Source organism: Mustelus asterias, chromosome 23 (genome assembly GCF_964213995.1).
Source record: "Mustelus asterias chromosome 23, sMusAst1.hap1.1, whole genome shotgun sequence".
Classification (NCBI taxonomy): domain Eukaryota; kingdom Metazoa; phylum Chordata; class Chondrichthyes; order Carcharhiniformes; family Triakidae; genus Mustelus; species Mustelus asterias.
Genome location: NC_135823.1, coordinates 34,523,236 through 34,550,660, shown reverse-complemented (window position 1 = coordinate 34,550,660; position 27,425 = coordinate 34,523,236). Strand labels below are relative to the sequence as shown.

Genomic DNA, 27,425 nt, shown 5'->3' with positions numbered 1-27,425 from the left:
TAATTCAATGAGTAGAGAAGAACAAAAGGGGATTCGGGGATTTCTTAAATGATTGAAGGATTTCTGTACAGTGAATAAGAAAATACCATTTCTTCTGGTTGAGGAGTTACTGATAAAGGGTTATATTCACTTCAAATGAGAGTTTAGTAGAAATTGTGTGTTTTTTGTTCACGGGATGTGGGCGTCACTGTCTGGGCCATCATTTATTCCCCATCCCTAAATGCCCTCCATTTCAGAGGGCAGTTAAGAGCAACCATATTGGTGTGGATCTGGAGTCGCATGTAGGCCAGACCAGGTGAGGATGGCAGATTTCCTTCCCTAAAGGACATTAGTGAACCAAATGGGTTTTTATGACAATCGACAATGATTTCAGGTCATCATTAGACTTTTAATTCCAGATTTTTTAAATTGAATTCAAATTTCACCATCTGCCATGGTGGGATTTGAACCCAGGTCTTCAGAGCATTACCCTGGGTCTCTGGATTATTAGTCTAATGATAATACCACTACATCACCGCCTCCCTGATGCAGTGTCACAGGATATTGTTGAGGCAGAGACTATTGCATCCTTTAAGAGATGGTGGATAAATATTTGAATGAAGGAAAATACAAGCCCTTGGGGAAATAGCAGAGCCTTAGGATTAATTTTTGATTGCTCCAACAAAGATCCAGCACAGGTGCATTGGACTAAATGCCCTCCAGTTGTGTTAGAATTGTGGTTCCAAATCATTCTCCGTTTGATTAGATATTTAGAACTCTGTTCCTTGTGTGAAGAGTTCAGATGTAGAAATAAAAATGGAAATATTCAGCAGGTCTGACAGCATCCGTGGAGAAAGGAACAGTTAACATGTTAATGACTTTTCATCAGAACTTCAAATGCAGTATTAGTTATCACCAGAGCCAGTGGTTTGTTGCTTCAGTCTATTTGGAAATCTGTATTTTCCTGGCTTCATATTTTAAATGCAACATATGGTGGTTGGGCAATAATTCATGCTATATGCAGTAAATGCAAATATTCACAAGTTTTGTTACAGGATTTTGCACTGTGCCTAACTTTCTGAACAACTAACTGCAGAAATCCTTCAATGGGAACAGTTTCTCCCTCTGTACTCAGTCCAGTTCCCTCATGATTTTGCACACCTCTATCAAATCTCCTCTTTGCCTTCTGCTCTCCAAGAACAGTCCAACTTCTCCAATCTGTCTTCATAACTGAAGTTTCTCACCCTAAGAACCATTTTTCTAGTAAACCTTTTCCGCTCTCTCTCTCCAATGTGTTCACATCCTCCCTATAGTATGGCACCAATACTCTAGCTGAGTTCTATCTGGTGTATTATACAAGTTCTGCATAACCTCTTTGCTCTTTTACTCTATGCCCCTCTTAATAAAGCCTAGCCTACTGTATTCTTTGTTAACTGCTCTCTCCACCAGTTATGCCCCCTTCAATGACTTATGCACATATAGTTGTACCCTTTATATTATACTATCTCAATGTTCTTCCTACCAAAATTAATCACCTCCTACTTTTCTGCATTGAAAATCTTCTGCCATCTATCTGCCTACTCCTCCAACTTGTCTATATCCTTTTAGAAGTTCTACACTGTCCTCATTGTTTACAATGCTTCCAAATTTTACATCATCTATAAACATGAAATTGTCCCCCATATACCAAGATCTAGACCATCAATATATATCAGGAAAAGCAAGTGTCCTAATACTGACCCCTGGGAACCTCCATTACAAATCTTACTCCAGCATGAAGAATATCCATTAACAGGATAAACTTGCTGTTTCCTGTTAATCAACCAATTCTGTATCCGTGTTGCTATTGTCTCTCTTATTCTATGGGTTATAACTTTTCTCTCAAGTAAGTTGTGTGGTACTGTAACAAATGCCCTTTTCTGAATCCTCTCTGTTACCTTTTCCAAAAAACTCCACACACTGGTAAGTTAATTACTCAGTTTGAGTCTATAAATAATTCAAATCAGCCAAAAGCCTGCAAGAGGATTTCAGGTTACATTTCTTTTAGGGAACATTGGCGGAATCTTACTGGAATTTGTCAAAGTGCCGGTTTTGGACCGAAAAACGGTGCAGATCCTGCCGACTCTGACACCAGGTTTTGACACGGAATCTTCAATTGAAATTGACTGTTTTGTTCAGAACAGGTTTCACACTGTACCGATAGCACTCTCCCACTGATTCGCTTGCCCAAGAGGAACATCAACTGTACAATTAGTGGAGAACTCCATTTAGACACTGCCCTAGCATTTGTTGCAGAGCCATGAGAGGGGATGGCTGCCAGAAAGCCAGCAGCATGATTCCCGAGGCGCCTCAGACAAGACTGCTGGATGCATGTGGAGCAGAAGTGGGACTGCCCTACCCTTTCTCCCTAAGCAGGGCTCCCAGCAAGGTAACCCTTGCCTGGGAGACAATGTCTGCACGACAGCTACCAGACCCCTTTGAGGCAGGAGACACTCCGAGATGAGTAGAAGGTGAGGGCTGCAAGAGACCAGCCCCCACTTCGGTCCCAAGTAACATTTATCTGCATCCCCCATGTCTTCTCTGGTGCCCCCAAAGACTCGAGCACCATGTAGGGCAGTGGTTCCCAACGGGTGCGGCGTACCACACTGGTGTGGCAAGAGAGGATGGCAAATGTGGCGGGAAGATTCAAGGACAATCAAAGAAACATTTAAACATGGCTAGATATTTTTCCAAAGTGAGAACAAGAGCATCAAGTGATGCTGAGGACGATGTCCCATGATCATATTATAAAGTAGTCGTGTTCTATGTTATGAATCAAGCACTGCTAGGAGTTGTTTTTTTTGTTTTTCAATGTATTTCTTATCAATAAAAAATTTGGTGTGGCGCGAGCAAATTTTTATTCCGAAAGTGCGGCCCAGTGAAAAAAGTTTGGGAACCACTGATGTAGGGTGATGTCCTCCTGAGCGCTCACTTCCAAAATCCTCCAGTGTGCTGGTTCACACTTACAGAGCTGTTGTAAATGACGCCAGAGTGAAGTCACTCTGTGCCTTGTTCCATGAGCTGTGAAAATCCCATGAGTGCCTGATAATTAGATGCAAATGTGTTAAAATCAGCTTCTCAATTTTCCTGGGCATGATCTGGACAACTCTGCCAGTGAAGGACTTTGAAAATCGCACCACTTGATTAAGCTGGCATGAGTTGCACTTTTCAACTCTCCCTCGGTAATGGAAAGCCAGAGGTTCACAATCTCACCTACTCAAACAGGGCACTTGGGAACATAACCAAATTGAGGAGGGCAGAGCGAGAGCAATATGTTGGGAACAAAATGTAACATTGGTTTATAGCCTAAGTGATTCAGTTCCTGTACTTAGTTTTGGTTTGATGTTTTATAAGGCAGAAATGTGAGAAATGCCACTGCAAACTGAAAACTCCAACAGTAACTAATCAAGCAGAAGAATTTGGATTTTTTGTTTTGGTCACACCTCCATCGGGACATGCTGGAGCCATTAAAGCCGACAGCTAATGTATAACCATATGGTTTTTCCTGATTTGTCATTTCTTCTGTGCAGATTTGAACGATGTAGATCAGGGCGTGGAAGTCAGGATGCAGAGGATGGTGTAAGTAATGACTATCCTTTTTAAAAAAATATCTGACAGTCATCTAGTGAATCATGGTTGTGTAAACATCATATAATTTTTTCTAAATCTGTTTGTGTTTCAGCAACCACAGGGAATTATTTTTAAGACATATTCCCTTTATTAGATGTCTTCAATTTCACCCTGTTGCTCTACCCATTTGCCACTATCAAGAAATTTAATGCCTGTGTAAATTTCTGAGGCTATTAGGTTAAAGGGTTTTGGAGTTCTTTTCACCAAAATAAGTGAAAAGGATGACCTTAATTATAAATGCCCATTCTAATCAGAAAAATCTACAGATTTTGACGAACGGAAGTTTTTAAAACATCACACATTCTGTTCACTTCTCTCATTTCATTAGGTATTGAATGAAGTTACAGACACGGATAATCTAATAGACTTGGGCCCAGGTTCCCCTGCAGTTGTGAGCCCGATGGTTGGAAATATGACTGCTCCAACTCTATCCTCGCAGCTTGCTGGGCTAGGTAAGGAAGTTATTGCTTATCTCATTTCAACAGGATTAACCAGAATTCCCTGATTCCTGCTCGAAATCCTGATAAATAAATCATTAATGTGATCACAGTTGTCAAATATAAAGAATTGCTGTGGAGTTATTTGTCAGCTGATGATGTCAGGATTGGTGACTCCTTATTTGGATTAACTAATAAACCCAGTATGAGTTATCATCTGACTGCATGATCTTTTTTTATGTAGTCTTTCCATGGTGATGGGCGGTTGGCATGTTGATCAAATTTCTGCAGATAAGATTAGGCTGTACAAGTTCAAGGACATCTGTGTTTTATTACTAACTGCCACATAAAGTGTTGTGAATATCTTTTTAAACTATTTTTATTGTTCACTGTGTTGTGGATGATCTTTGGAGGTAATGTATTGTCCTGAAAAGACTACATTGATTTATCTTTATCCATCAATGTGATTTGATAAGCGTCACAATCCTGGTTTGATTTCTTCCCTCCAGCACAGGGATATTAGAATCATACAGTGCAAAAGGAGGCCATTTGGCCCATCGAGTCTGCATCAACGCAATCGCACGCAGGCCCTATCCCCATAACTCCATGCATTTATACTCTAGCTAGTCCCTCTGACACTAAGGGGCAATTTAGCATGGCCAATCCACCTAACCCGCACATCTTTGGACTGTGTGAGGAAACCGCAGCACCCAGAGGAAACCCACACAGACACTGGGAGAATGTGCAAACTCCACACAGATAGTGACCCAAGCCGGGAACCAACCTGGTCCCCGGCGCCGAGAGGCAGCAGTGCTAACCACTGTGCCACCGTGCTGTTGTCAAGTTATTACACCTCTAAAGGGGCTCAGCAGAGACCAGCTAACTAGCCAGTTTGAAGATTAAACCTAAATACTTCTAGTTTGTTAATATTTTGTTAGACAGTGGGTGGAATTTTTCTCTAAATTTGTCTTGAGTGTCAGGCACTGACTGAAAATCTGTGTGTTTCTCTCCAGAACACAGCCGTGTTTTCAGGTCAGATTTTCTGCACAGAAAATCTGGGGGGATGATTTATGCTGTCACTCAGGCGGGGCAGGCAGGGCCTGATGGGGTGCCATCAATATAGGGCATTCCAATTTGCACTTAAAATAGGTTCTCCCAATGCCACCCCCCCGCCCCAACCACCATTGCCACAGAAGTATCAGGGGCACTCTTTCCCACCTAATGCCCAGCCTTATCCCTCAACCTCCAGGAACCTCCACATCCCCAGTGTGGTCATCACGACTACTTTTCACTTTTGGAAACCAGCAGTGATTCATGCCATGACACTGCTTGGGGGGAGGGGGGGATGAGGATACTTTGTGGGTGGAAGCTATGGTGTAAAGCTCTTTCTATTATATTAAAATGTATTTAAATTCATGGGGTGTGAACCTGATCACATCACTGGTGGTGGATGGGAAAACCTCAAACTAAGACAAATTCCGTTTTTGGTCGCTCATGAGATTTAGCAGCCATAAGTGATTTCTGAATGGGGCTGCTGGATTTTGACCTGTTTTTTTTTTCCTCAAGTTATTAGTAAGCAATGTGAGGTGATTTTTCTCTTGTCCCTCAATAGTAACGTTAAAACAAATGCTTGGCATTACTCATGAGCATATTAGGTTATGGCATCTCACTTAAGAATTGATTCCTATACTGTCAACAAAAGGAAGAACTCTTATTTATATCACAGCTTTCACAAACACAAAAGAATCCTAAGTTCTTTACAGCCAATGAAATTCTTTTGAAGGGTTGTCACTGTTGTCTAATAAGAAATGTACAGCCAGCTTATACACAGCTAGATCTCACAGACAGTAATGAGATGATGACAAGATGAGCCATTAGTAATGTTAGTTGAGGGCCAGATATTGGTTAAGATAGGGAGTAAACTCCTGTGTTCCTCAAGATATGCAGTGCAATCTTTTATATCCACCTGAGAGAGCAAGCAGGCCTTGGTTTAACATCTCATCCAAAAGTATGCCGTTCAGCGGAAAACCCCATTGACAAGGGGGGGAACCATAAGATCCCGCTGCCAGCAAGCCGCACACCACCTCCCGCCGCCACAAAACACACCATGAAGGAGGAGAAAAATCCCACCCAATGGGACTCTCCAACCTCACTCGCTCCTGTCCCGCTGCAGTGAATGGAGCTTTGGTTAAGTGCCAAATTCTCTGTTCTTGCTGGCAGTGGCAGTAGGGCACGAATGGCCAGAGAATTCCATCCACTGCCTTTGGCAGTACAGCATTCCCTCAGTGATGCATAGGGGATATCAGACTAAATTTTCTGCTCTTTGGAGTTGCACTTGAACCCACAATCCTGTGACTTGGATGAGAATGCTGCCAACTGAGCCACAGGGGAGCTGAGTCTCTCATGTTTATAAACTTGCTACTAGCAGCAATTAGAGGAAATTCCCTTCATGTCTTTTTTATTCTAAATTCAAAATCTGAATTTCTGTCTAATTGATAAATGCCATTTTGAGCACCTTTTAAAACAAGATTGTTTCATGCTGCCAGACCTACTGATTAACTCTGCATAAAATTTGGAAATAACGTTTCAGGTCGGGTCGGTGACCCTTCATCAGAACTGGAAAAAAGTTCAAGATTTGACAAGCTTTTAAAGCAAGTAAAAAGGCATTGAAGGGGGAATGGGAGGAGAGAACAAAAGGGAAGGCTTGTGATACCGTGGAGGATGGGAGAGATTAAATGATGGTGCAAGGCAAAAAGGGAGTGACAGTAGGACAAGAAGTAAAAGATTTGTCTCCATGAGGTTCAATAGGAAAATGAAATCATTACCAACTCTGCTATCCAAAATCAAAACCAGAAAACACAAAACAAGATGGGTCAAAAGACAACGTGAAATTGCTGAAGTCAGTGTTGAGACCAGAGGCTGTTAAGTGTCTCATTAAAAGATTACATGCTGTTCCTCAAACTTGCATTGAGCTTAATTGGAACAGTGCAGGAGGCCGCTGTCAAGAGTAGGAGTGGAGAATTCAAATAACAAGTTACTGGAAGCTTGAGGCCACGCTTGCAACTAAGGTATTTTGCAAAGCAGTCTCCCTAGTGTAGAGGAAACTGCTGTCATGAGCAGCAAATGCAGTACATAAATAGAAAGAAATTTAAGTAAATCGCTGTTTCACCCCGAAGGAGTGTTTGGATGGTGAGAAGGGAGGAAAGGGAGGGTGTTGCATCTCTGGGAAAGTGCTGTGAGGAGGGCTCAAGGAGGCAGACTGTAAGTCTAAGTGTTTCATATGTGGAATATTGCAAGAGCATTTTTTTTTTTGGGCCTCCTCTACCCTAATGATGCAGTGCACATCACTCCCTGACACAACCCGTCCCCCCTTTCCGATTGTAGGTCCCAGTTTGTACACGTTCTCTTTCTCCACCCTTCACTGGTCTTTAGTCTCACTGGCATCCTCTCTGGTCTGTGGTCATGCCAGCAACCCTTACCCCGTCAAAGTGCGAAGTGTTCCTTATTTTGTTTTCCCACAGCATTACTTACCTTGATAAGCCATCGACCGATGACCACTATAGGCATATCTATTAAATAGAGACAGGCAAATCAGGAATGGGAGAGTCAGGAAGGTGGACCATGTGAAGGTGAGAGCAGTATGGAAATGGTGGCAGAGTTGATTAACTTTCCAATTCGGGGTGAGAGCAGGGAACAATGTACTGGCAAAAGCTGAAGGAGAGACCCAAGTGGGACTGGAAAAAAAGAATGTTCTAAATATCCCACAAGAATGTTAGCTCCCATAGCAACACCTTTTCATTTGGAGAAAGTGAAGGAGAAATAGTTCAATGTGAAGAAAAAGTTCAGTCAAGTGGATGGAGACTGGTTGGGCCTCCATTCAAGGAAGAAGTGAGAGGCCTCAGACCACTGTGGTGGGGGATTGAGGTGTTGAGCCTCCTCTAGACGCATTTTATTTTTGTTCAATTATCACCCCCTTTTGCCTTGCATTCTTTTTCATTTTGTCATTTCATCTCTCCTGTATATCACCTTATCAGGGACCTCTCCACTTTCCCGACCACAATACTTGCTTTAAATCTGTCACATCGCTAATATTTTCCAGTTTTTAATGCAAGGTCATTGACCTGAAATGTTAACTCTGTTTCTCTCTCCACAGATTCACTGAGTATTTACTGCATTTTTTATTTTTATTCCAGATTTTCACCACCAACAGTATTTTGTGTTTCTGTATGGAATAGTTTGTTTTGTTAGCTGCACCCTGATATTGGTATAACTACTACTGAGGTATTTTATTTTTTTCAGATCTGGGCGCAGATAATGTTAGTGGTACCCTGAGCTCATTGACCAACTGCAATCCAGATGCTCGAGATTCGGCTAACTTTGATATGTTTGCACAGACCAGAAGTAGTTCTCTGGCTGATCAGCGCAAAAAGTAAGTGTACCCACGTCTGAATATGAAATTGCATGAAACTTATACATGGGGATTTTAATTTCCTGTATATTTCTTGCTTGCAGTGTAACCTATGAGGACTTGCAGTCAGTTGGAGGATTGGCAACTGCCATTGATGTTCGACAAAATAATGCAGCAGTGGTAAGAGCTTTAACTTTTTAAGCTATCTTTTGAATTAAAAGAAAACTTTCCTTCCATGTAAATGTTTCCGTTCTTTCACAGTGATAAACTGTTTTGGTATTTCAGTTGAAAGATGAGTGTTTAAACCATCGATGCGTAGTTTGCTTGCTGTGCCAAATGAAATGAAAAATGTAGCTCAAGAATTCAATTTTCAAGAAGACGTGTGTGCTACCACAGGTGGCTGGGGGCTGTGTGGTTTGGTTTCATTTTAAACGACAGCCCCAATGATGCCACTAGATGTCATCATATTCATCTACTCAAGTATAAGGCTCATGTTTAAAACTTTTTGGAATATTTAATAGCCATTGCATTTTAATCAAATACTTGTATTGTTCTTGGCTAAATACCATGGAGCTAGTGACCAACTTTCTCTCCTGAAATTGGTTGCTAGTAGCTAAAATAAATCGGCATAGGGTAAATGCCAAGCAAAGGCATCAGTCCAAAAGTATTGAAAAGGGACATTTACCCAGTGTTATGGTTGAGATTAATGCAAGGTTTGGAAAATGACATGTAAGCTCACCATTGTGGAGTACCGCAGGGATCAGTTCTTGGCCCACAATTGTTCATTATTTACATTAATGTCCTGGAGGAAGGAACAGATGTAAGGTTTCCAAATTTGCCAATGATACGAAGATGGGTGGAAAGGCATGTTGTGAGGAAGATGTTGTGATTCTGCAATGGGATATAGATAGTTTGGGTGACTGGGCAAAAACCTGGCGAATGGAGTTTAATATGGGGAATTGAAAGGTCATACAATTTAGTAGGATGAATCAAAAGGCAGATTATTATCTAAATAGAGAGAGACTGCATGTGAGTTAGGTACAGAGGCATCTAGGTGTTCTAGTGCATGAATCACAAAAAGCTAGCAGGCAGGTCCAACAAGTCGTCAAGGTGGCAAATGGCATTTGGCTTGGGGTTGGGCTTTAAAAAGAGGGAGATTTTGTACAGGGTGTTGGTGAAGCTTCACCTGGAATACTGAAAACGGTTTTGGTTTCCTTACCTGAAAAAGACACAGTAACATTAGAAGCAGTCATTAGAGGAGGTTCACCAGGGTAGTTCCTGGAATGAGAGGGTTGTTCTATCAAAGAGAAACTAAATAGTCTGGGTTTGTATTCCTTGGAGTTTAGAAGAGTGAGAGGTGACCTTATTCAAACATATAAGATCCTGAGGGGAGCTTGACAGGATAGATGTTGAGTTGTTTTCACTAGTGGGAGAGTCTCAAACAAGGGGATGGGTCTTCAATATAAAGGGCTGGTCATTTAAAACTAAGATGTGGAGAAATTTCTTCTCACGGAGGGTGGTGAATCTCTGGCATTCTCTGCCCCAGAGGCTGGATCATGAAAAGTATTCAATGTGGAGGTGGATAAATATTTGATAGATCGAGAAATAGAGGGCTTTGGGGAAATGGCACAGAAAAGTAGCCAGCATAGAGCAGCCATGATTGTATTGAGTGGCAGGGCAGGCTTGAAGGGCCTGGTAACGAACTCCTGCATTATTTCTTGTGTATTCAGTGACACAACACATATATCTCCACAATATCAAGTTCTAAAACACAGACAATTTCTATAATGTTAACATCTGTATCCAATGGCTAAATCTCACATAGCTAGAGAAATATGTATTAGGATTTAGATTACAGTACTCCAGATTTGAGTTGGTGATTCCCTGGTTTTTGACTTTTATTACAGAGAAGTTCAGAATACAACCCAAAAACTTTCCCACAGCAAGGGAGAATAAAATGTTCTGTCCTCACTTATCCACACTTCCCAGTTTAAAAATAATAACAGCAGCAATATTCCACAAAATTGTACATACCAAGGCACTTTGCATGTCAATAGTGCACACTAAGCAGAAAGTAGGAGACTGGAGGTGACTAAAGGCACAGTCCTTGTCTTAACTTTTGAATGTAATGAGAGAACATGAAGAGACTTTGGAAGATCACAGGGATATGCAGCAAATGCTCTGCAATTTGAATAAATGAAGACGAGGATTTGTCGTAAAGTGGAACGGTGAGCTGCAACATAGGGCTGGAGAAGTATGCAGAGAAGGTGTGGCAAGGTTATCTGATTGCTTATCTGTCGGACGATATGGCATCTAATCAGGGAAAATTAATATGGGGAAAAAAATGATTGCCTCCTAAGTAGTATGGTCCGAGCCATCTGCATTAGCACTTGGGAGAAAAGTGAAAATAGATTGCCAATCGCCCCCGCCCCCCCCCCCCCCCCCCCCCCCCACACACACACACACACACACACACATACACACACACACACACACACCCTTTACCCCTACTGCACTTTCCACAGAGGCATGATCAAGTTTGGAATTATGTTTCAAGTTTCAAATTATAGTTGGGTACAAAAGTAAACTTTCACTCCAAACCTACTTCCCTCTAACTTTGATTATGGGTTGTATTAGCCATAATAGACTTCTACTGTGGGTAAAAATAAGAATTGTGCAATTTGCTATGATTTACTTAGCTTTAATTAATGTGTGAAACTTCAGTTATCTGAATGGACAGATTTAGATTTGAATATTGAAATGGAGCATTGCTTCAAATTCAAACTTTGTTTTTGTTAGCACTTATCGTCAATCATATACTCTTGGGAGGGGAGGCTGCTGTTGACTCTTGTACAGCACTCTGTCCACATAGCAGTTTTCAATTTAAAATCTGACAGGCACCAGCTCTGTAATATCACAAGTAAACATGCATGATATAGTCTCTCCATCTTATGGAATGTTTATTTCTGGGAATATGTTATTTTAATAGGATTGGGATCCCCAGAATAATAGTATGAAATTGCAAAAAAAAACTACAACTTCTCTAGCTTTGTTTCGGGATAATTACTTGTGCCCTTAAGGATTATATACAATTTGTTTTTCTGTGGTCCTTTACATTTCAGCATTACTGTTACACTCAACCTTTTGTTTGTGTTTCACTAAATTACCTCACTATTGTGTTTGTAGTTTTAGCTGAACTTGAGTTCAACCCAGTATAACTTGTTGCAGGAGCAACTGTAGTTATCTGTCTGGACAGGTGTTATGATTTGTCTCTGTGGAGGTTATTTTCTTCTGAGTTTCGTTCTTTTCATTTCATATTTTTATATTCAAGTTGCTAAAAAAGGTTATTTTACCAAGGGGGCAAAGTGGAATGTTCAGACACTAAAATGGAAATCACTTTTTGTACATATGTGTACATTTGATGAAATTGCCATAGTCTTCCAAAACCACGGAATATCAGTTTATTATTGTCATCTGGACTTTAAGGCTGTTTACAAATCAGTCTAAAAGGACTGGCGGGCATTTCAAAAAGATTACCAATCTTGATGGATGTAATATGGTTCTGAGAAATGAAAATTATTTGAGATAAATCAGCAGACAAAAAATTCAGATCCATTTAGTCTAAAGTTTTAAGTTTATTTATTAGTGTCACAAGTAGACTTGCGTTAACATTGCAACGAAAATCCCCTAATTGCCACAGTCTGGCGCCTATTCGAGTACACTGAGGAAGAATTTAGCATGGCCAATGCACCTAACCAGCAAGTCTTTCGGACTGTGGGAGGAAACCGGAGCACCTGGAGGAAATCCACGCAGACACGGGGAGAACATACAAACTCCACACGGATAGTGACCCAAGTCGGCAATCAAACCCAGGTCCCTGGTCCGTGAGACAGGAGTGCTAACCACCATGTTCAGATATGACTTTTAATATCCTAGATCACACATATATCAGCTGCTTTGCTGAAATGTACAGGCACGATTTGGTAACATGCTTCTTGGTTAAATAAATGTACATTGATGGAAAGGACTTGCGTTCAAGTGCACAAATTTGCATTGTTTCTGGTGCTTACATGCATACATTTGTATCCGAGTTTGTTATTCTGTTTGACCATATAATCTGATTATTACTCCAATCAGTTTTCGCACCGAATCTTGCTAAACTAATCATTTTGCCAGGATATGCTATATAAATGATGGTTTAGGAATATTACTAAGGCAAATAAGAGGTTCTTTATTTTTGACCTCATCAACTTCAAGGCAACAAATAACCTTTTGTAATCCATTCATGACCATCCATTACTTTTATTACCTTCGAGATAAAAGTTGTTACTTTTTGTGCAAATATTTATTTTTGCCTAAAAAATCGTAGTGGTGTGCTGAAAAATATTCTACAGTAATCTGATGTGGATTTCTCTTTCTCTTTCTTGGCTTTGTCCTGATTTTTTTTTTTGACTACTGGGCCTGTGGGAATGTTCTGTAGCAGATGCAGCTGAACATTAAAACTGACAATCCAGACCTCGAGCCTATAGACAAGTGGCTCATGACACAAGGAATGGTGAGCTTTCACCACATTGATCTGCTAAACAACCTGCGATACCCCCTGCCCGCCTAACCACACCCTTACTGATTCAACACTGCACAGTAAAAGACCAGACCAGAGTGTATCCTTACAGTATAACATGTATTATTCTAAACCTATTTTATGTTGAAGTTTGCACTGTACTGGAGAAGTACAGTACAGTCTTCTCTACTTAGATCAGCTAATACCTGCTCTTCCATTGAAAAATACAGCTTGTCCTGGTCTTGGAAATCACTCAATACCCCCAGAGAAAACTATGATGCACAAGTTTTGGAAATGGAAATTTCATTTTCCTGTGTTTTCTCCATTTTAGGGTACAGTTTTACAGTCTTGACCTGCAAGACTTGAGTGTAAGACTTTTTACAGTTTGTCACCCTGTGTCAATGTCAAGCATTTCAAGGTTAAAGGCCAACTACCAAGTCACTTTTCCTTCACCTTATTCCAACAGTGTGTCTTAGCACCACCTGACTCCCTAAACCTGCAATCCTTGTGGTCTCTAAGGAAAGGATTAATACCTGAAACGCAGAAAGCCGTGTGTTATTCACCCATGTGCACTAAGCATTAGGTAAAACCATAAACCTGACAAACTGAAGCTCTTATCTGACTCTCTAGATATTTGGAAACATAATAAAAATCAACAATTCAGTGCTGATGAGCCAGCAGAAAATACAGAAATGTAGTATATTTTTCTGGTGGCGTGAGGTGGTGTAGTGCTGCGCATCCGGCTCTCCTTATTTTTCTTGTGTAGTAATTGCAGTCGTCCTCTTCTGATTTAAGTAACAAATAAATTGGTCTTTTACTATACAGTTTGGAATGTATTTTAATAAGATTCCTTTTAACATAGTATTCATTAACTGTGTTGCACTTGCTGATTTGTCTAGGTCCTAGAAGCAAACAAATAATTGATAATTTGCATTGTCACAATAATTAACATTTCTCAATTTTGAGGAAAGATATTATTTTTGTTGTATTTGATTGCAAACTCTCTCTTCTCCCCTGTATTAAATTCTGTATCGTATGATTATGACCCAGATATTTTACCTACCTCATACCCATTATTAAATAACCCTCAACTTCTCTAGTTCTCAGCTCTTTCCTGCTCCTTATTCAATGATCCTGAGTGCTTCACAATTCAACAGTATAATTTAAATTGGACTTTTTTTTGTTTCCTTGCCAAAAGATCAATCTTCATAATCATCTGTGTAAATAGAATCTGGGCCAGTTCCAGCATGCAAGCAAAGACCTTGTATTTCCTTAATACAGGAGGGATTGCAGTGAACCTGATGTACAACCAAATCTTATTCTTGATTTTGATGGTGTAAATGTAACTGCTTCTGTTTCCAAAGCTGTCTGAGTAAAGTAACTGTGCATTCAGTGTTGGTTTCATGCTGAGAAAAATAGGCAGAGCAATGTGAACACCAGCTGAATTTGTTGATGAATCCACGGATAAAGGATATTTATTGGTGTTGGCAGAGCCTTGTGTTGTGTAGAAGTGTATATAAAATCATTGGAAGTGCCCTTCTGTGGGCCAGCATAAGTAGATCAGGTCCACTCAAGTCCACAATTTTGAATTAATTTAATGAGCCTCTCTTAAGGCAGTAACAGGCTTAATAGTGTATTAGTAGGTAAATGCAGCAGCCTGTATCTTACACTGTATGGACCAGGCACTCCCAAGTTTGATTTCTGCTCTATGTAGTTGCTGGTGTGAGCTGAAATGGTAGTTGATGATGCCGTAGTTTGCATGGCATCATTCAACAAAGGAGAATCAAAATGGAATATGAGAGTCAACTAGCAAGGAACATAAAAATGGACTATAAATATGTAAAAAGGGAAAGGTCAGTAAAGAATGTGAGCCCGTTACAAGCAGAGAATGGAGAATTTATAATAAATAAATGGCAGAGAACTCGACCCATACTTCGTGCCTGTCTTCACGGAGGAAGATGCAAGAACTGCCCAGAAATATTGGGGTGCCAAAGGACTGGGGAGACTGAGGACCGTATTAGTAAAAAAAATAATAGTGCTGGATAAATTAATGATACTGAAAGTTGATAAATCCTCTGGACCTGATTATCTATGTCCCAGAGTATTGAAAGAGGTGGCTGTAGGGAAAGCAGATGCATTGATGATCATCTTTCAAAATTCTACAGATTCTGGGACAGTGCCTGTGGATTGGAAGGTAGCAAATGTTACTCTCCTACTTAAGAAAGGAGGGAGAAAAAACATAGAACTACAGACCTGTTAATCTGACATCTGGAGTAGGGGATATGTTAGAATCTATTATGAAGAATGTGATAACTAGGCACTTCGAAAATAATGGTAGGATTGGACAGAGTCAGCATGGATTTATGAAAGGGAAATCATGTTTCACAAACCTGTTGGAGCTTTTGAAGGGTGTTACTAGCAGGATAGATAAGGGAGAACCAGTGGATGTGGTGTATTTGGATTTTCAGAAGGCTTTCCATAAAGTCCCACAAAAGTTTGTAAGCAAAATTGGAACACATGAAATTGGAGGTAATATACTGACATGGATTAAGGATTGGTTAATGGACAGAAAACTGAGAGTAGAAATAAATTGGTCATTTTCAGGTTGGCAGGCTGTGATCAGTGGGGTACCGCAAGGAGCAGTACTTGGGCCCATATGTTCACAATCTATAATAATGATTTGGATATGAGGGCCAAATGTAATGTTTAAGTTTGCTGATACAAGGCTTCAAAGGGATTTAGAAAAGCGAGAACATGGCCGATGGAATATAATGTGGAAAAATGTGAAACTATTACTTATGGTAGGAAAATGAAGAGCATTTCTTAAATAGGGAGGGATTGATGAGAGTGTTGATGTCCAAAGGGACATGGATGTTCATATTCTTGAGTCACTGTAAGCTTAACGTGCAAGTGCAACAAGCAATTAGGAAGGCAAATGGTATGTTAGCCTTCATTGCAAGGCAATTTGAGAACAGGAGTAAGGAAATCTTGCAGCAGTTGTTTAGAATCTTGATGAATCCACACGTGGAGTATTGTATGCAGCTTTGATCTCCTTACCCAATGCAGGATATACTGAACATGGCAGGAGTTCACCTGACTAATCCCTGGGACAGTGGAATTGTCCTATGAGGAGACTGGGCCTGTAGGTGACCTAATTGAAGTATACAGAATTCTTGCAGGGCTTGGCAGAATAGAGAAAAAAAGTTTCCTCTGAAGAGGAATTTCTTCAGTCAGAAGATGGTGAATCTTTGGAATTCTCTACTCCAGAGGGCTCTGGAGGCTGTCCTTGAGTATGTTCAAAGTAGAAGTTTATAGATTTCTAGATACCAATGACATAAAAGGATGTGGGGATCGTGTGGGAAAATAGCATTAAGGTAGAAGATCAGCCATAATGTCATTAAATGGAAGGGCAGGTCAATGGCCTACTCCTGTTCCTGTTTGATATGTTCCATTGCAGAATAATGTGCCAAAACTTGATGCCTAAATTCACACTTAACGAAGGGCCACTGGGAGCTTAGTGTCTGGGAGCAACCATCATTGAAAAGAGCAGAAAATTAAAGGGCAAGGAAAGATGTTGTATAAATAAGGTAATACATCAAATCCTTACAAATCTGAAACATGTGCTTTAATAAAAGGCCAAGCTTTTAATGGAATTATGACTTGTGTGGTATGTAAACTTGGGACAAAAATGTTAACTCTTTTGTAGTGACAATTTCTATTTCACTGGCCTTTTGAATTATGCCTAAATATATGAAAATCAGAATTCTTACATCCATTTTCTGAACCTTTTGAATTTAAAATTGTAATGCTGCATAGTCCTAATGTCAAGTTGTCGCAAATACTTTTGCTTGGACTACCTTATTAGAGTGACAAAGAAAGTAATCTAACTTTAATGCTCTAAGAGCAAATGCATTCAGCATTCAAAATGTACTTTTGTTTCTAGCTTTAAGCTATGACCTGCATGACATTTCATTGACTTGGGCAGCAAAGATCACTTCCCAGTTTCTATTTCCTCACTACTGGGTTCAATTTGTGTTTACATGGGTGGCGCTCTGAACCAGCATGCCAAGTTCAGGGATATGTTTCATCTCCTCTTCTGCTGGTTTCCCAATTTCCTCCATTGCTACACAGATGGAAGGGAACAAAAATAGGACAGGGTGACTTTACCAGCTGGGAAACACTGGTGATCTGGGTGAAAATCTCTTAACAACAGCAGGTAGCTAAGGAAGGAAACTGAATAGAAGTCAGGGAAAGGGTGTGAGGAGTGATGGGGTGTAAATCAATTCATAACTCTTGGTAGTCTGATACCCTATGAGGAAGTGCCTTACTCCTGCATCACGCCTCACCTAACATGGCTCGCATTGGAAACTCGCTATATGAGGATCATGAGTGCATGCAATACACTTTCTGACCAATGGAATAGTGCATATCATTGTCTGTATGTGTCGTCATTCAACATAACATTCGTGCATGGTTAGTTTAAAGTGACAGCTGTGTTAAAAGTTACCATCTCCAGAAGGTGTTCATACAAGTTATAAACTTGTGTGGTCTGTAAACATGGGACAAAAATGTTAACTCTTTTGTAGTGACAATTTCTGTTTCACTGGCCTTTTGAATTTTCTATCTGGTGCTGTCTTTTGTCCCTTTTTATATATGCGAGGTGAATGTCATACTTGCAAGAACGTATTACTGTTTTCTCCAATTTAAATGTGTCTGGCTAAAGCCACCAATTGAATGAAGACTAAAATATCCTTTTTGTAGGTTGATTTTTCAGTGTTTACAAATCCACTCAATGGAATCTGAAACAAAAACACACAATGCTGGAAAATCTCAGCAGGTCTGACAGTATCTGTGGAGGGAGAATAGAGCCAATGTTTCGAGTCTAGATGACGCTTCATCAGAGCTAAGAGCAAAGAAAATCAGCAGAGATTTATACTACAAGGGAGGTGGGTGGGGAAGGGGCGCTGTAATTGGACAAAGCAAATGTAAATGAGGATGAAGAATGCTGAGAAAGGTGCTAAAAGTATCCATTAAGTGATCAGAATGTGTGAATGGCAGAACAGAGATACAGATGGTTAAGGGACTGCCTGAGAATTAGGCAGGGGGGGGGGGGGGGGGGCAAGGAGGAGAGCTGGAACAGAGAGGTGGAAAAATGGAAGTGAGAAGGAAGGATGATAAAAATGGATGAATAAGATGAAAAGAAGAAACAAAATGAAATAAAATAAATGGAAATGGGGTGAAGGTGGAGGGGAGAGTTTATGCTCTGAGGTTGTTGAACTCAATGTTCAGTCTGGAAGGCTGTAAAGTGCCCAATCGGATGATGAGGTGCTGTTCCTCCAGTTTGTGTTGGGGTTCACTAGAACATTGCAAAAGGCCAAGGATGAACATGTGGACAGGAGGACAGGTGTGTTGAAGTGGCAAGCAACAGGAAGGTCTGGATCCTGCTTGCGGATGGACTGAAGGTGTTCAGCAAAGCAGTCACCCAGTCTGCATTTGGTCAATGGGTTGGATGCAGTTGAGAACCCTGTCAACCACCTCCCTCCCAAAGCGATCCCCGATCTCAGTGTACTGGGAGACCCCCTCCCCCCATGAACATTGGACCCCACATCGGTGGCATGTTTCCCCAGCCCCTTCCTAACATAGATTTCTGGCATTGGGGCCCTGTCAATGGGTCCCCTGACATGTCCCCCTCACTCAGGCCCTTTGGCACTGCCCTAGCACAACGGCACTGCCAGGTTGTCCAATGGGCATTGCCAATGTATGAAGAGGCCACTGCCTGATGGATACTGCCCGACTATGTCCCTGACCACCAAGGGCTTCAATGGCTTCCGAGCCCCCCAGTGTGGCCACCCGCTAGTGGAGACCAGGAGTGATTCTCGTCTGTTTCACACCACGCCCAAAGGTCGGAAGGTCCTGGAAGCTAAGTGAATCCAATGTTGAACAGGCTATGCATATTCAAATGCTACTTTAAATATGCCAATCGGCCTCACACTCTGATCTGGTTTGTGCCATTAGAGGGGGACTGGAATGATTGCAAACTGTTTGGCACGAGCACAAAGCCAATTTTTAGGTCCGCACTCTATTCTCCGGGATCTGTGCCGGGTGTGGCAAGGTCGGAAAATCACTCATTATCTCCTAATTTGTTGCTTTTTTAAAAATCAGCAATACACCATTTCTATGGGGAAGTGCTTTACTGCGCCATCATGCCTCACCTAACATCATGGGTCACATTGGAAACTCACTATATAGGGCTCTGAAAGTGCATCCCATACACTCTCTGGCTCACTGCTTGAACCCTAAAATGCTGTATCACCCATATTTTCTTTAAAACAGCACCTCTGAGTAACCTTATAATACAATGCCATGTGCAACTCAGAGTATCAGACAGCCACGAACACATACCAACGCTATGTTCTGGAATAAAGATACAAGCAATGATACAACTCTACAAAGCTCATCAAAATGAAGGCAGGAGACTTGATATCCCTCAACATAGCTAAACCCCATGGATTGTTGACGAAACAATCCCACTTCCCATTCAATGTGCTGTTTCCAATATGATGGTAGCCATCTAAATAGAGTAGCTTTTCAAAATATACGTACCATTCTTTATTGATTTGAAGAAAACTTTTTTTTAAAAAGTGGCCATGTAATGTTTTCTCCAGTGTACTCCTTATTGAGGGTCATCTTTGTTTCTCTCCACAAGGTGCCCTCAGTTGGTTCATGTACCCATTTTCATTGTTAAATCTTCATTATTCTGAATTCTGTTATTGCTGTTTTATATTTCTGTGAATTGTCTTTTTTTATGGATCTTGAATTTTTGCATTCCCATTATAAGTTTCTTTTTCTTTTTTATGTTATGTTTACTTTGTCTGGTTTGGTTTTCCCATCGCTGTGTAGATTCCTGTCGCACAGTCTATCATGGACGATGTTGAAGAATGGCTCAGCACTGATGTGGTGAGGGGCTTTTTTGCTTTTTGTTTTGCTTTGGTTTGAAGTTCTCTCAGTACTATTTTTTTCTCTCTCTCTGTTCCTGCTCCCTCCCCACCCCCCAAATTGTTTAATCAGGAATGATTACATATGAATGGTACTTCTACCTAACCCTGTATTTAAACAAAGAACTGAAGCACACTAGAACGTGCAATACATAGACTTATGGTTTGAATTACATTCTGTTCTTTAGGTATTGATTTGCAAAGGGATATCCAGCCACCTGCTGGAATTTTAGCCAGCTATCTATAGGGGGAGGGAATGTCTGCCTGTTTGTGTGTGTGTGTATATCTTACTCGTGCACAAGTCGCTTCTATAGAATTAGACATTCAAAAACCATCCATGAGTCTTGCTGTGTACCTCCTCGACATTAAAACATGCTGTGACATAAATTGAATCTGCTGTCATTGTGAGAGAGAAAGAAATTATAACACTCTTGTTCCAAACTGAGATCCAGGTGAAAATCTCTTTCTCCTCATAGCATCAACTGTTCACAGATTGACTTTGACTAATTTTAGACATAATTAGATAAATTTTCCAAAACTACTGCCAAGATGTTTATAACACATTGCATTGAAAATTTCAAAAATAAAAGAGATTTGTTGATTTTTTTTAAAAAGTAGTTCCACCACCTGGTGGAAGAGAAAGATTGACACAGTGATTGAAGCACAAAAACAGCATGCCAGAACAATTTTTTGTTGCACTTTGTGTGCTCCCACCTGATTTTATTGTGTAGATCATTATTGTATAGATTCATTATTTTCTAAATAAAGTCCTGTTTATAGATAAAGTCCTTTTAAAGATGGTGATTTATTGCCAAATTATCATTGTACCAAAAAGATCAACAGAGGCTTGAGGTGCTGGCATAATCTAATTGGAGCGACTTTATCTGATCTGAGGTGTATTGTGCTTGCATACCTTTAAACTGGAGTCAGTAAGATCAGAAAATAGATTCAGATTTCAGCTGTTGGAGCTGTCGGGAGCTAGAGTTGACTAGCACCCCAGGGTTGGGGATCAGATGGGGCTTCTGCTTCTGACTCCTATCCATCGACCCCTAGAAAGGGCACTTATGTGCCAGTTCATTGAAAATAGGATCAGGTTCAGGTCTAATGCACTCCATGATGAAGGGGAGGTGATGGCCTAGTGGTATTGTCGCTAGACTATTAATCCAGAAACTCATTATTGTTCTGAAGACCCGGATTCAAATCCCACCATGGCAGATGGTGCAATTTGAATTCAATTTACTTTTAAAACCTGTAATTAAGAATCTACTGATGAACATTAAGCCATTGTCGACTGTCAGAAAGGACTAATATCCTTCAGGGAAGGAAATCTGCAGTCCTTACCTGGTCTGGCCTACATGTGACTTCAGACTCACAACCATGTGGTTGACTCTCAACTACTCCCCAAGGGCAACTAGGGATGGGCAATAAATGCTGACCAGTCAGCGACGCCCATGTCCCACGAATGAATAAAATAAAAATGAAATAGCCAATTCTGTTCACTTTATGGAGTGAGGCATGAAGTATTGCCAATTGGTTGAGGTACTGAAGGGTTCCTGACATCTTTGGAATTGTATCCCAGGAAGAAGTTGTACCACGGAGGTATAGGATAGGGAAAGTGGATTCTGAAAAAATATCTATATCACAAACGTTGAGCTGGTAATCACGTGAGTTAAATCAAGGGGTTGTTAATTCCAAGAATAACTATCTCATTGTGGTGTTGACATATCTTCTGTTGCAGTCTGATTCATTTTAGAAGAATAGATGTGCTAAAGTTATCTTACGTGGTTCATAGTATAATCTGTTCTCTGTCCAAGGCAATGCACACTGAAATATTTATTCTGATTAGAATTTTATTAAACATTAATTCTAATCAGAATAAAGTTACACCTCAGTTGTAAATTGGTTGCACACTTTGGGATAGGAAGGAAAGTTGAAGTGCAAAAGTTCTTTTGCAACTTTGTCCAGGGAAGTAATATTTTATGGATGGCTCCCAGATGATATGTCATAAAGAAGGTCTCTCTTAATTATCTTTGAAGTACACCGACATTTTGTTTAAGTCTGCAGCCCATTATCTAAGAAGATATTCTGGCATTGGAGGCAGTCCAGAGAAGGTTCACTAGGTTGATCTGGGTATGGAGGGATTTTCTCGTGAGGAGAGCTTGAGTAGGTTGGGCCTTTACTCATTGGAGTTTAGAAGAATGAAAGGTGACCTTATTGAGACATACAGGATCCTCAGGGGGCTTGACAGAGTAGATACTGGGAAGTTGTTTCCTCTTGTGGGAGAAACTGGAACGAGAAGCTATAATCTCAAGTAGTCACCCATTTAAGACATAAAAAATGAGAAGGAATTTCTTCTGAGGGTAGTGCATCAGTTGAATTCTTTAGTGCAGAGGGCTGTAGAGACTGGTCATTAAGTACGTTCAAAGCTGAGATAGATTTTTAATCAGTAAGAGAATCAAAGATTATTGAGATAAGGCAGTAAAATGGACTCCAGGATTATCATATCAGAACATTCATGATCTCTTGAATGGTGAAGCAGATTTGGTGGGCCGAATGGTCTACTTCTGCTCTTGTGTCTTACGGTCTTTATTTCTTTGCACCACCATGCACACATGGTAACATGATGGAGCTAAATTGTGCACAACCTGTGAGGGAACTTGCAGGTTGCAGAGATGGAAGATTAATCACAATTATAGATCTAATCTCTGGTTGTGGCATCATAAAATGGTGAATTGTAGATTTGATCTCTGCCTTTTCTCCCTGGACTAACACCATCTTCCACACATTCCAAAGTCCAGACAAACTGGTGTAGAGGAATCCTTAGTGAGGATTGGGTGCATCTCTATTGGGGAATGGGGGGCAGACATGTTGGGGAAGAGAGAAGGGAAAACTTTGGGACAGAGTTTCTTGATGAGGCCACTTGTGTCTCTTTAGGCATCCCCCACATATTGTATCCCATCAGTAATAAGGGACATTCATGTGGATGGACTGAAGAAGCTGGCAGTGTTCTCGGAGCAGGGAAGGCTAAGGGAGACTTGATGGAGCTACTGAAATCCTGAAGGGTTTAGATAAAGGAATATTTGAAGGGCTGATAATTGAATGGCAAAAGAACAATGGTAAGGTGAGGAAAAAACATTTTTACGTGACGAGTGGTTAGGATTTGGAATGCACTACCTGATGTGGGTGGTTGGATAAATACTTGAAAGAGAAGCAATTGCAGAGATGTGGACAAAGTGCAACATGGTGGGAGTAACTGAATTGCGTTTTGAAAGCACCGACAGAGACTCAATGGACCGAGTGATTCTATACTCATAGACTGATGATTATTATAGCTGTAATTATGCTGAAGACCTAAAACTGTGGCTTGGGAATGGACAGCCTATCTGCTGTCTTGCCCACAGGAACTACTTAGCCTGGCAGGAAATATTAAGGGAGCAAAAAAGGGCAATATGTCCACCAATCTTAGACTCAAGTGTGAAATAATTAATGGCAGAACTAATCAATGGAATTCAAGTTGATAAAATACTTTTTGTTTTGAATCAGTTTTGTTTCTGGAATATCTTTGCTCATTCTTGTATTTCTTCATTGAATGCAGAGGTTTGTGTACCTAGATTTGATTTGTTAGTTCCCATTGGTGCCCTGATTTATTTGCATCCCAATTTCCTTTTCCATTTAATTCACTCTCCCCATTTCATGGTTACTATTTTTTTTTAAACAAATCATTCCAATCTTATCACTATCTCAGCTTTGAACATACTTAATGAACATACTTAATAGTTTGACATTCAAAAAACATCAAATATTGTTGCTGTGTACTCCATAGATTTCAATAATTGTGATATGAATTGTATCTGACATCATTGTCTGTACGTGAGGAAAATATTAGAACCACCTCACTTCAAGCTGAGATCCAAGTGAAAACCTTTCTCCTCATTACATCAGTTGTTTATAGACTGATGGTGATTAATCATTGACATAATTAGACTGATGTCCTAAAACTATTGCCAAGGTATTCCATTCTGTTAAAAGTTTCTAATATAACAAGGATATATTGATTTATTTTTGGGGGGGTGGTGTGGTGAAAAAGAGACTCATGATTGACAGTGGGCAGGGCTTTACGGCCTCGCTCGTCCCGAAACCATAAAATCCCACCCGAGGTCAACGGACCTTTCCATCTTCTGCCCCTTGCCTGCTACGATTCCCGTGGCGGCAGGGCAGTAAAATTCCATCTAGTGAGTGAGGCACAGAAACAGCCTATGTTGCTGCTTGTAACCCCACTGGCACAGAGCACAAATAAACACTTAAATATTTAACCTGCCCTGGAGTGAAAAAGTCATTTGGAATGGTTTATGCATAGTTTGGTTTAAAATAGTTTCTCAATATAGATCTGAACAAAATACAGCATTTAACCGAATTTCTGATCTTGTCTCCCTTAGTTAGAGTCATAGAGGTTTACACCATGGAAACAGGCCCTTCGGCCCAACTTGTCCATGCTGCCCAGTTTTTATCATTACACTAGTCCTAATGGCCCGTGTTTGGTCCATATCCTTCTACACCAATCTTATCCATGTAACTGTCCAAATGCTTTTTAAAAGACAAAATTATACCCGCCTCCACTACCTCTGGCAGCTCATTCCAGACACTCACCACCCTCTGTGTGGGAAAAAATTGCCCCTCTGGATCCTTTTGTATCTCTCCCCTCTCACCTTAAACCAATGCCCTCTAGTTTAGACTCCGCCACCTTTGGGAAAAGATGTTGACTATTTATCTTGACTATGCCCCTCATTATTTTATAGACCTCTATATGATCACCCCCAAGCCTCCTACATTCCAGGAAAAAAAGTCCCAGTCTATCCAGCCTCTCCTTATAACTCAAACCATCAAGTCCTGGTAGCATCCTCGTAAATCTTTTCTGCACGTTTTCTAGTTCAATAATATCCTTTCTATGATGGGGTGACCAGAATTGCACACAGTATTCCAAGTGTGGCCTTACCAATGTCTTGTACAACTTCAACAAGATGTCCCAACTCCTGTATTCAGTGTTCTGACCAATGAAACCAAGCATGCCGAATGCCTTCTTCACCACCCTGTCCACCTGTGACTCCACTTTCAAGGAGCTATGAACCTGTACCCCTAGACCTCTTTGCTCTATAGCTCTCCCCAACACCCTACCATTAACTGAGTAAGTTCTGCCCTGGCTCGATCTACCAAAATGCATCACCTCACATTTATCTAAATTAAACTCCATCTGCCATTCATCGGTCCACTGGCCCAATTGATCAAGTTCCTATTGTGATCCTAGATAACCTTCTTCACTATCCACTATGCCACCAATCTTGGTGTCATCTGCAAACTTACTAACTATGCCCCATAAATTCTCACCCAAATCGTTAATATAAATAACAAATAACAGTGGACCCAGCACCGATCCCTGAGGCACACCACTGGTCACAGGCCTCCGGTTTGAAAAACAACGCTTTACAATCGCCCTCTGTCTTCTGTTGTCAAGCCAATCTTGTATCCAATTGGCTATCTCACCCTGGATCCCATGAGATTTAACCTTATGCAATAACCTACAATGCAGTACCTTGTCAGTGGCCTTGCTGAAGTCTATGTAGACAACGTTGACTGCACTGCCCTCATCTATCTTCTTGATTACCCCTTCAAAAAACTCAATCAAATTCGTGAGACATGATTTTCCACTCACAAAGCTATGTTGACTGTCCCTAATCAATCTTTGCCTCTCTAAATGCCTGGAGATTCTGTCTCTCAGAATATCTTCTAACAACTGGGTGACACAGTGGCACATATTAATTAGCGCTGCTGCATTACAGCGCCAGCAACTTGAGTTCGATTCCCAGCTTAGGTTACTGTGTGTGGAGTTTGTATGTTCTCCCTGGGTTTCCTCCCACAGTCCCAAGATGTGCATTGGCCATGTTAAATTGACCCTTCATCCTGGGATGCGTAGGTTAGAGGGATTAGTGAGGTGAATATATGGGGTTATGGGGATAGGGCCTGGGTGGGACTGTTGTCGGTGCATACTCAATGAGCCGAATGGCCGCCTTCTGCACTGTAGGATTCTATGATTCTAATTTACCCACTACAGACTTTAGGCTCACCGGCCTGTAGTTCTCAGGCTTTTCCCTGCAGCCCTTCTTGAACAAAGGCACAACATTTGCCACCTTCCAATCTTCAGGCACGTCGTGGAAATATCAGGAGTGAGATTTCTCCAATCTCCACAGGTTTGGCCTCACACTCTTATTCAATGGGGATTGGGCAGGACTGTGGTACAGATTTTTTTTGTATTAATTCGTGAGACATGGGCATCGCTGGCTGGCAAGCACTTATTGCCCATCCCTAGTTACCCTTGGCTTACGTGTGACTCCAGGGTTACCCTCTGGAGTCACATGTAAGCCAGATCATATTTCCTTCCCTAAAGGGCTTTAGTGAACCAGATGGGTTTTTCCGACAATCAGCAATGATTTCATGGTCATCAGTAGATTCTTAATTCCAGATTTTTAAAAATTGAATTTAATCTCCACCATCTGCCCAGAACATTAGCTGAGTTTCTGGATTAATAATCTCACGATAATACCACTAGGCCATTGCCTCCCAATTGTACTCCCAACAACGTTGCTTTGTGCTTTTGGGTGGAAGAAAATAGCAGATTGTAAATTACATTTGGATTTACCCTCTGGTTTCCAAAAGCAGAAGCTTTCATCTTTTGGGTGGCTACACATTTCAGTGTTGTCTCCTAATCTCTCGAACCTGCTTGCATTTAATCTCTTGGTATTGCATTGTTTTGTTACACATTCTGTAAATAATCAGAGAATTTTCTAAATAATCAAGTGGGTGAGACTAAAGGAAGTAATCTTCTGAAATGTTAAAAAGACAACTCAAATTGCTATGGATTTTTTCCAGCAAATGTAATTGTTCTGTTTCAGCTTTTTTGAGGGAAGAGGAGTAGAATAATTTTATTATCCATGAGATATCCTTTAGCTGTAGAAATGCAAGCTACAGGTGTTATAAAGACTTTTTTTAATTTCAGAAAGGAGATGATGCAGAAGAAGGAGTAACAAGTGAAGGTAAGTTGCTTATCTGGTATCTTCATAAGCTGTAGTTTGCAGTATGTTTTAGATAAGCTTTTAATATACTAACCTCATATAGTGTTAGTGTGTACGTTCAGGATTTCTTATCATATTGTCTGTTCATAAACCCTAGAAATAATCAGTGAGGGCAGAGAGATTGGAGCACCAACATGCTGTTCTGGTGATTCTCCACAGAGGTGAGTTCACAGGCTTGGCTGTGCCATTGGCAAAGAGGCTAAACAGAGTCAACACATTCCCAAAGGGAAGGAAAACTGACAGGTGAGTCTC

At 40.7% G+C, this 27,425-nt stretch overlaps 1 protein-coding gene across 15 annotated transcripts in view; it reads left to right on the top strand.

Moving 5' to 3' along the window:
- tom1l2b (target of myb1 like 2 membrane trafficking protein b) overlaps positions 1 to 27,425 on the top strand; it is a 76,326-nt gene that overhangs the window by 40,695 nt on the left and 8,206 nt on the right. For 11 of the 15 annotated variants that reach the window (XM_078240252.1, XM_078240249.1, XM_078240258.1 and 8 more), the window contains 6 exons: positions 3,549 to 3,597; positions 3,977 to 4,100; positions 8,385 to 8,514; positions 8,598 to 8,673; positions 19,955 to 20,011; positions 27,098 to 27,134. In XM_078240252.1, the coding sequence (XP_078096378.1) occupies positions 3,549 to 3,597; positions 3,977 to 4,100; positions 8,385 to 8,514; positions 8,598 to 8,673; positions 19,955 to 20,011; positions 27,098 to 27,134 (473 nt within the window). The other 4 variants (XM_078240256.1, XM_078240255.1, XM_078240262.1 and 1 more) reach the window with 2 other exon arrangements.